The sequence below is a fragment of the Onychomys torridus genome, unplaced genomic scaffold (genome assembly GCF_903995425.1).
Source record: "Onychomys torridus unplaced genomic scaffold, mOncTor1.1, whole genome shotgun sequence".
In the NCBI taxonomy this organism is placed as follows: domain Eukaryota; kingdom Metazoa; phylum Chordata; class Mammalia; order Rodentia; family Cricetidae; genus Onychomys; species Onychomys torridus.
In genome coordinates this window covers 1-10,166 of record NW_023412921.1, presented here as the reverse complement: position 1 = coordinate 10,166, position 10,166 = coordinate 1, and the positions used below count along the sequence as shown (strand labels likewise).

Below are 10,166 nucleotides of genomic sequence, written 5' to 3'. Positions count from 1 at the left end.
ATCCACCTGGTGGCTGACAACTATCTGTAACTCTACTTCCAGGCAACTTAGTGCCCTCTTCTGACCTCTGCCAGCACCACACAGACACACATGTGCACACACAATACCCAGGCAGAACATCATACACATAAAAGTAAAGCCGACCCGTGTGGTGGTGGCGCACACCTTTAATCCCAGCACTTGGTAGGCAGAGGAAGGCGGATCTCTGTGACTTTGAGATCAGTCAGTCTGGTCTACAACGTGAGTTCCAGGACAGTCAAGGCTGTTACACAGAGAAACCCTGTCTTGAAACCACTCACTGCCAAAAGTAAAAGGTTAACAAAAACAAAACCAAACAACCAAATAAATCTATTTAATGTGTGAATAATAAAATAATATTAGATAAAAAAAAATCAGCACACTCAAGACTGAATTATACTTTGTTATGTTAATGTCTCTTGGTTTCTAGGGTTCCAGGTTGCTTTTCGTATCCTTTGGTCTGAGTTTCTCACACTTTTCTTCAATTTTTGACCTCGACAGTGTTGGGAAGAACAGCTGAGATATTTTAGAGCGTATCTTAGGTTTGGGTGTACCTAGTGCATTCCGCATGGGTGGATAGAGCTGCAGGCTTTGAGGGAAGCATGCTCCAGAAGTGAATGTCCTCCACATTGCAGCTTGTTACAGGGGTTTGAAAACTGGGGGCTGGAAAGGTGGCTCAGCAGTGAGAGAGCATACAAATAGTCTTCTAGAGGACCTGAGTTCGGATTATTCAATGGTTACTGGCACCCTCATCAGGAACTGCCTACAGCTGCAGCTCCATGGGGTCTGATGCTATGCCCTCTTCAGGCTTCCAGAGTGAAACCACACACACACACACACACACACACACACACACACACACACACACACACTTAAAAATTAAAAAAATTTAAATCTTTAAAAAATTAATTAAAATTGCTGGGCAGTGGTGGCACACACACACACACACACACACACACACACACACACACGTATATATATTAAAGTTTTATTTTTTAACGTTGTGTAAGTTGTGTGTCTGTGTGCAGGTATGTGCACACGAGTGCAGGTGCCAATGGGAGCCAGAGGTGTCAGATCTCCTGGAGCAGGGGCTACAGGCTGTCTTAAGTCACCTGACATGGGTGCTGGGAATAGAACTCAGGTTCTCTTTAAGAGCAGTCCACACTCTTAACCATTGGGGCATCTCTTCAGTCCCCCAAATGTATAGACAGACCTTTTTCCCCTCAGAGGCAGGGTCTCACTATGTAGTTCTGGCTGTCTTACAACTCACTATTTAGACCAGGCTGGCCTTGAACTCACAGAGATATGCCTGCCTCTGCCTCCCAAGTGCTGAGATCAAAAGCATGGGTCACGATGCCCAGTTTCAAACTTTTTTTTTTTTTTTTTTTTTTTTTTAAGAAACTGAAAACAGAAGAGGGGGAAGAAAGACAGGCGGGTCTCAGAGGCCCTGGGAGGCGAGCTGTCCTCTTTTGCTAGGAATGTGGGATAGCATTTAAAAACAAGGCAGAAACAAAACAAAACAAAACAAAACAAAACAAAACAAAACAAAAAAACCATCATCATGGTGGTGGCACCTTGGCTGGGAGGATAGTCCTGTACGACACCCACACTCCACAGTCTCGTGTGATGGCTTTGGAGATGGGGTCTGCCTGTGTAGCCCAGCTTGGCCTAGGACTTGCACCCCCCCCCCAACCTCCTGAAGAGTGATTTGCCTGTATAGTATGTGGTAACTTTCACATTCCTTCTGCTTACTGGTTCACTCTCTCCTCTTCTCATATATGTTGCAGAAACTGGGATGTTTCTCTTGTAGAATCCCCTTCATAAAGATATGGCTGGTTGCATCTCTGTGGTGCTGTTTGGCCTGTTCCTTGGTCCTGTTGTTTTTCTGTTTTGTTTTGTTTTGTTTTCTGCCTTGTTTTTAAATGCTATCCCACATTCCTAGCAAAAGAGGACAGCTCGCCTCCCAGGGCCTCTGAGACCTGCCTGTCTTTCTTCCCCCTCCTCTTCTGTTTTCAGTTTCTTAAAAAAAAAAAAAAAAAAAAAAAAAGTTTGAAACTGGGCATCGTGACCCATGCTTTTGATCTCAGCACTTGGGAGGCAGAGGCAGGCATATCTCTGTGAGTTCAAGGCCAGCCTGGTCTAAATAGTGAGTTGTAAGACAGCCAGAACTACATAGTGAGACCCTGCCTCTGAGGGGAAAAAGGTCTGTCTATACATTGGGGGACTGGAGAGATGCCCCAATGGTTAAGAGTGTGGACTGCTCTTAAAGAGAACCTGAGTTCTATTCCCAGCACCCATGTCAGGTGACTTAAGACAGCCTGTTGCTGTGGATATCGCTCTGTGTAAATAAAGTTCTGATTGGCCAGTGGCCAGGCAGGAAGTATAGGCAGGACAAGAGAGAAGAGAATTCTGGGATGTAGAAGGCTGGAGAGAGACACCGCCAGCCGCCGCCATGAGAAGCAACATGTAAAGACACTGGTAAGCCACAAGCCATGTGGCAAAGTCTAGACTAACAAAAATGGGTTAATTTAAGATAGAAAAGGTAGATAACAAGCAGCCTGCCACGGCCATACAGTTTGTAAGTAATATAAGTTTCTGTGTGCTTTCTTGGTTGGGTCTGAGTGACTGTGGGGCTGGCGGGTAAGAGAGATTTGTCCTGACTGGGCCAGGCAGGAAAACTCTAACTACAGCCTGTAGCCCCTGCTCCAGGAGATCTGACACCTCTGGCTCCCATTGGCACCTGCACTCGTGTGCACATACCTGCACACAGACACACAACTTACACAAAGTTAAAAAGTAAAACTTTTATATATATATATATATATATATATATATATATGTGTGTGTGTGTGTGTGTGTGTGTGTGTGTGTGTGTGTGTGTGTATCTTAGTCATATCCAGCCCCATTTTCCCCTCCCACTCACCCTGGACCCCACCAGACATGTTCCTCTCCCACCTTCATAGTCTCTTTTGATTTTAAAATCACTGAATGCAGTTAGTGCTGCCAGCATGGACATGGTTGTGGGCATTTCTCTGGGGTGACGTACCAGCAGCCACGACCTTACAGGACTCTCCATCCCCAGGAGTGATTAGCTGTTAATAGCTTCTTGTTAAGGGTGAGGCCTCATGAGCCCCTCCTCCGTCCATGTTGACTGGCTTGGTCTGTGTAGGAACCTGCAGCGGCTGTGCTCGTGAGTGTGGCAGCCATGTGTCCAGAAGACAGCATCTCGCAGCATTCGGCTCCGTCTGTGGAGCTCCTGCGTTCTTCTCCAGCCCCCTCCACAATGTTCCCTTCTCCTTTGCCTCAGCACCCCTCCCCAATTCTTTTCTTCCCTTCAGACTCAGATACTGATTTGGCAAGTTGGGGCCCCAGAACAGAAAACAAGTACATAGGCCTCTTCCTGTCTGCCCTGCCATCTGCTCAGAATCACAGTTGTTGGTTTGTGTACTCCTCCACCCATGTCTTTTTATATTTCTCTTTTTTATGTGAATGGATGTTTTGTCTGCATGTGTGTCTTTGCACTGTGTTGTGCCTAGTACTCATGGAGGCCAGAAGAGGACATCAGATCCTTTGGGACCTATCTGGAGTTACAGACAGTTGTGATTTGCCATATGGGTGCAGGGAATCAAACCCCCATCATCTGGAAGAACAGCCAGTGCTCTTAACCACTGAATCATCTCTCCAGCCTGGTTTGTTCACTTCTTTTATTATTATTATTATTATTATTATTATTATTATTATTATTTTGTTTTTCTTGTCTTTTTTTTTTTTTTTTTTTGCCGGAGCTGAGGACCGAACCCAGGGCCTTGCGCCTGTGAGGCAAGCGCTCTACCACTGAGCCAAATTCTCAACCCCTTAATTTGGTTTTTCAAGACAGGGTTTTTCTGTGTAGCTTTGCGCCTTTCCTGGATCTTACTCTGTAGACCAGGCTGACCTTGAACTCACAAAGATCTGCCTGCCTTTGCCTCCCGAGTGCTGGGATCACAGGTGTGCGCCACCACCGCCCGGCTCTGTTCACTTCTTTAGTGTTCTTGCTCTTCAGAAATCTCACTTACCTGCTCAGACGCCTGGGGGTCGGAGCATATGCTGTGTGCTGGGCTGGGAGATGACCTGAACTAACAGGCCCAGGCTGCCTGTGGGATTCAGAGAGGCTCCGGGTGGCAAATTACACCCCTCACATCAAAGTTGAGAGGTTGATGTGGGCTGAATCGTGTGGCTGTGAGCCTATTTCTCATATAGCTTGGAATGAACTTCTAGAATCCTTTTATGAGCTGACTGTTGCCAAAAGTAGCTTTTGGAGTTGTGCTGTGGAGGGGACCAACAACTCCCCAGAGCACTGGGTAGGTATATTTAAAAAAATGCATCTTTTAATTACGTATATGCATGTGCTTGCCCATGTGAGTATAAGTTCCCCAGAGGGCCAGAAAAGGGCATCGGGTCCCCTGGAGCTGGAGTTATTGGTAGTTTTGAGCCACCCAGTGTAGGTGCTGGGAACTGAACTCAGGTTCTCTGGCAAGAGCAGTATTCATTCTCAATCTTTGAGCCTTCTCCCTAGCCCTGGGTAGGTATCAAATAGATCCCGGTGTCTGAAGGCCACCCCAGACCAATAGAGTCAGCATCCTGGAGCTCTGGCCTGCCTGGGAAGTCCCAGGTGACGCATGAGGCTGATGCAGTGGAGATACCCTGGCTGCTCATAGACTCGGTGAAGGGTCCTGCCAAATGCCCACTAGCTCAGTCCTGTGCAAGTCCTTTCTGTAGAAGGGTGATTTAGAGGCCTAGACTGGGACTGGCAGGTCTCTCAGGCCTTTTCTGGGCTGTACTTGGGAAGGGGGGCAGCTTGGGGTTGCAGAGGGCCGGCGCTACCCACAGGGAGCTGACTCACCTCACTTGTGAAGAGAAAGGGAAGGAGATTACTCAGGCAGGAGAGATGGCTAGGTGGTTAAGAGCACTTGCTGCTCTTGTCAAGGACCGGGGTTCTGTTCTCAGCACCACATGGTACCTCACAACTGTCTGTAACTCCAGTTCCAGGAGATCTGATCTCTCTTCTAGCCTCAGGCACTGGGCGTGCACATGGTACACATACATACACTCAGGCAAAGCACTCATACAGATAAAATAAAATAAAGGTTTTAAAAAAGAAAAATATTATTTAGCATACCAGCTTGTACTTTATATCCATTAAACGTAGAATAGTAACCACCTCCCCCGCCCCTTTTTTTTAAAGCGGGGTCTCCCTGTGTAGCCCGGGCTGGCCTTAAACTTCTTAGGTACTTTTCTTCTTCTTGTGTAGGCTAACTGAAAGAGACCAGCCCTCCTTCCAGACTCCCAGTGCTGGGATCAAAGGTGTACACCACCACGCCTGGCTCTCTCTGTTCAAGTCCCTTTTCTTTTTTCTTTTCTTTCTTTTTTTTTTTTTTTTTAGTTTCTCAAAAATCAGTAAAACTTTATTTGCTTCCATTCTTTCGCCATTAACAGAAAAATGGAGAAAGCAAAAATGTTTTGTGTTTACAGAGATAAATGGCCTCTTTCCCCAGAGATCAAATACTCAAATGACAATGGGGGAGATGAAGCGCCCTCCCCCACAATCCCTGAGCTGACTCTTGTCATCTCTAGACAAAAAGCCTTCACTCCACTTGCCAGAGACCCTGTTTGGGGCCAATTCAAGATGAGGGCCGAGAAATCAGGCCAATCCATTGCCGTGGTACAAAGTTGAACAGGATCAAGTGCCTGTATTCAACAGGACACTGGATCCAGGGGGCTACTTATAAAAAAAACAGGATTCATTTCAGGCACAACTTTTTTATTTTTATTTATTTTTTTGTTTTGTTTTTAAATCAGTAAAAGAAACTGGGTCCTAGAAGCTGCAGTGATCGAAGCAGCAGCAATTCTGTGCATTCGTCTTTCGTTTAAATATGTTTAAATTATCACACTGCTGGCACACTTCATTTGCATGGAATTCTGCACCATACATACTAACTGTAGTAAAGTTATTTACCCCCCATCCCAGGAAGAAAAAAAAAAACCTACTCTGGAAGATAATTTTCACTGAAATGTAATCAAACTCGTTAAGTGGATTGTGACAAGATTATAAATGATATGAAAATAACATTTTAACATTTGGCCGTCAACTTAAAATCGTTTGCTATATAAATTTTTGCAGTATTTTAAAGGTAATATATTCTACCTTCATATGGTCCTCAGAATTAAAGCATAATGAACAGGAAAAAAAAACGAAAAGAATGTGACTGAGTGCTAAGTAATGAAGGTAGAGTATATACTCAATAGAGTGCAGAATTTCATAGGGCCAACAAGGTAACAGTCTGTATTGTTCATTTACACGGGCGAAGTGGAATTTGCAATTACCAGTTGCATTAAATTCACCAAATAAAGCTCCTAAATTGATACTATAAGGCGCCACCTTAAGTTTCCCAGGCTGCAACTGTGCATAATTTTAAAATGGTTTCTTAAATTTATTTATTTATTTTAAACATAACACGAGGAAGGTGTTAAAACTGGTGTAACAGCTCAATAGAATAAGTATTCCAGATTTTGGTAGGGATGAAGAGAAAGATATTCAGAACCCTTCACCAGAATCCCCCCAACTTGACCATAGTGGATTAATGATGTGCTTTGTGGGTGTGGTTAGTCAATGACAGCAGCTTGATGGATCTTTCTTTCTGCACCAAATCCCATTGAGTTATCTGGTCCCCTTGGCTGATGAAGAACCATTAGTCGAGGAGCACTGACATCATCCAAGGTGATATTCTTCAAGCGATTGACCAATCCATCAGGTCGAGGAGCTGAAACATCTTTGGGGCCTTCACAGACTCGCCAAACATTACAGGCACTGCATTTCCCAGTGCGCTGATTAAGAATCACTGAGAACTCCACCTCATCTCCTGCCTGTAGCTCAATGCCATCCTGAACTTCTTTCACATGGAAAAAGAGTTTCTTGCTATCTCCTACTTCATAGTTCATAAAGCCAAACTGATCTTTCACACACTCCACAGTGGCCCTACGAAGGGGAGTGAGATTGTAGGCCATGGTTTGTGCATTTTGGCCAAGGACACACAACTGGAACTTGACACTCTCCTCTTTCTGCAGGCAATCCCCTTTGTTGGCCATCCCAACTATGCCGAATGGATACACTTCACCTTTCATATCCCCCTCCTCCGCAGTCTCAATCATTCCTTGGTACTCACTCTGTGTTGGGTCAACACCCCTCAGAGGACAAATGACTTTACCAGAGTAGATGGAGGGATTAGCTTCCTCAGTAATGCCACTCACTGAGTGAGTTTTGTTTACTTTCTCAGCACTGACTTTATTGCCTTTGCCTTTGGACAAGCTGTATTCAACCATATCTCCCAGTTCCAGGCCATCAACATCACCAGAGAACTCACTATAATGGAAAAATATTTCCTCATCATGATTAGCTGTTTCAATAAATCCAAAATTATCTTTCAGAGTTGCCACATAACCCAAGAGCCTTTTAGAGTTCCCAGTGCGCTGATTAAGAATCACTGAGAACTCCACCTCATCTCCTGCCTGTAGCTCAATGCCATCCTGAACTTCTTTCACATGGAAAAAGAGTTTCTTGCTATCTCCTACTTCATAGTTCATAAAGCCAAACTGATCTTTCACACACTCCACAGTGGCCCTACGAAGGGGAGTGAGATTGTAGGCCATGGTTTGTGCATTTTGGCCAAGGACACACAACTGGAACTTGACACTCTCCTCTTTCTGCAGGCAATCCCCTTTGTTGGCCATCCCAACTATGCCGAATGGATACACTTCACCTTTCATATCCCCCTCCTCCGCAGTCTCAATCATTCCTTGGTACTCACTCTGTGTTGGGTCAACACCCCTCAGAGGACAAATGACTTTACCAGAGTAGATGGAGGGATTAGCTTCCTCAGTAATGCCACTCACTGAGTGAGTTTTGTTTACTTTCTCAGCACTGACTTTATTGCCTTTGCCTTTGGACAAGCTGTATTCAACCATATCTCCCAGTTCCAGGCCATCAACATCACCAGAGAACTCACTATAATGGAAAAATATTTCCTCATCATGATTAGCTGTTTCAATAAATCCAAAATTATCTTTCAGAGTTGCCACATAACCCAAGAGCCTTTTAGAGTTAGAATTACGACCTAAAAGTCTCACACAAGTTGCAATCTGCTGTCCAGGCCTCTGTTTGTCATTAATACTAAATTCAACCTTATCTCCTATTTGAGGAGAAGTAGATCCTTCCACATCCTTGGCTTGAAAAGCAATAGTCAGTTTCACCCCACAGTCATCATAGGCAATAATGCCATCTTCTGCCTCCTTGTCTTTGCCTTTATTTGGGCTTGTGGTTTTAGGATTGGAAAAAGTGGCTTCTTTTTCTGCAGTGCCCAGAAAACGATGATCTGAATGGGAATGGAATGAAACTGTGCCCTTGGGAAGTTTTTTAATCCTAATAGCATGATTTCTTTGGGCAGAGAGCATATCAGGAGCCACAGTAAACTCTACTTCGTCTGCAATGTGGAGCTGGTTCCCATCCAGAATTTCACTGAAGTGGAAGAACATACGAGCATCACGATCCACACACTTGATGAAACCAAAGCCATCTCTCATGGCAGCAATCACACCCATCTCTCTGGCTTCATTAGTGAACTGAAGTGTATTTGATAGGACCTCTGTGTTTGCTGCGCGTTCTAATTTGTCACGTCGGTCTGTTGAAATACTAAACCTAACATGGTCACCTTCCAGCAGGGTCACTTTGGATTTTGTGTCTTTGTCTCCAAAGGGAAGTTCTTTAGGAATCACAAAGTCAACTTTGATTCATCCTGGCAATGGGTCATTCTGGTTTTTACTAGGTACTTTTGGGATAACTTTGGTTACAGTTCCTTCAAAATGTTCAATGCTAATATCCTTCAAAAATGAGGCAATAGTCTGACATCTGTTGCAACTTCTTTACCATTTCTGTCCTTGATTGTGAATTCCACATCATCTCCAGGCTGTAAGGTTTCTAGGTCACCCTTAAATTCACTATAGTGAAAGAATATCTCTTTTACATCACCTCTTTCAATAAAGCCAAATGCCTCCTTCATGGCACAAACTACTCCTTGACAGCGAGCTTGTTTCTTTTTCAAAAGCATAATGTTATGAGCACTTATAGCACCAGTGTGTTTATTGTTATCAATTACAAAGTTAATTTTATCTCCAGTTTCCAGCTGAACGTTCCCTTCCACGTCTTCAGAGGTGTAAGTCAGATAAAACACTTCCCCATTATGTTCGTAGCATACACTCCCTGTTGGACTCTGACCCGGGGCAGCTGGAGATTTACTCTCTAAGTTGTGAGGAACAGCGCACACAACTTGTCCATTCATTCATTCCTCAGGATGTATTTCTGGTTTTATCTTCACCAATTTAATAACAATAGGTTTCCCAGTCCGTCGGTCAGATGATACTTCAAATTCAACATCATCTCCTACTTTTAAGTCCTGGAGGTTGCCATTATATTGTGAACAGTCTAGCTTGCTGTTCAGAACACTGAACAAATGCATAAGAGGTCAACAGTTTTCCAATAACCCCAGTTTCCCGCAGTGCTGCTGAAGTACCATTGGGGTACCCATTGTGTCCATTGTTGTGGAGAAGGTTTGGATCAAAGCCCATCTCGCAGTGATAATCAAATATTGCACTTTCAGTAGTATTTGCTGACTTTTCTTTTGCAGCACAAGTTCCAAAGGATGAAAGTTGCTAGTATTTAAAAAAAAAAAATACAGAGAGCAAGAGGAAATGATCTATCAAGCTAATAAAGAATACAACTGCTGCTGCACCGGGCAATCTCACAGTACAGCACTGAAGAAAACCAAGACTACTAGCAGCGTTGGGACGCGCTCTTTCAAAGCTGTTGAGTAGGCACAAACTTCTTGTTTCAGATCAAGTGTTGTGTCTTCAACTAGTGTACTCTTCTTTGGTGTTGCTGGCTGTTCCGGGTCTGTTCCTTGCCTGATGTGAACTTGAAGCAGCAGTTTCAGGTGGTAAAGTCTGTTCCGTTATACTTCATGCCCAACAACTCAGCGCCCCTCTTCAGTGCTGCCATTAAGCAGCACGACCCCGTACGTAGCCAAGTCCCTTTTCAGTTCTCGACTCGGGGGAGCCGG

At 44.3% G+C, this 10,166-nt stretch overlaps 1 protein-coding gene across 1 annotated transcript; it reads right to left on the bottom strand.

Moving 5' to 3' along the window:
* Positions 1 to 6,578: 6,578 nt before the first annotated feature.
* Positions 6,579 to 9,866, bottom strand: LOC118576067 (cold shock domain-containing protein E1-like). Its single transcript, XM_036176472.1, is given in 4 exon segments — positions 6,579 to 7,172; positions 7,815 to 8,942; positions 8,945 to 9,531; positions 9,533 to 9,866. Coding segments are annotated over 4 exon segments (2,370 nt in total). The 5' UTR covers positions 9,676 to 9,866; the 3' UTR covers positions 6,579 to 6,660.
* Positions 9,867 to 10,166: the final 300 nt, after the last annotated feature.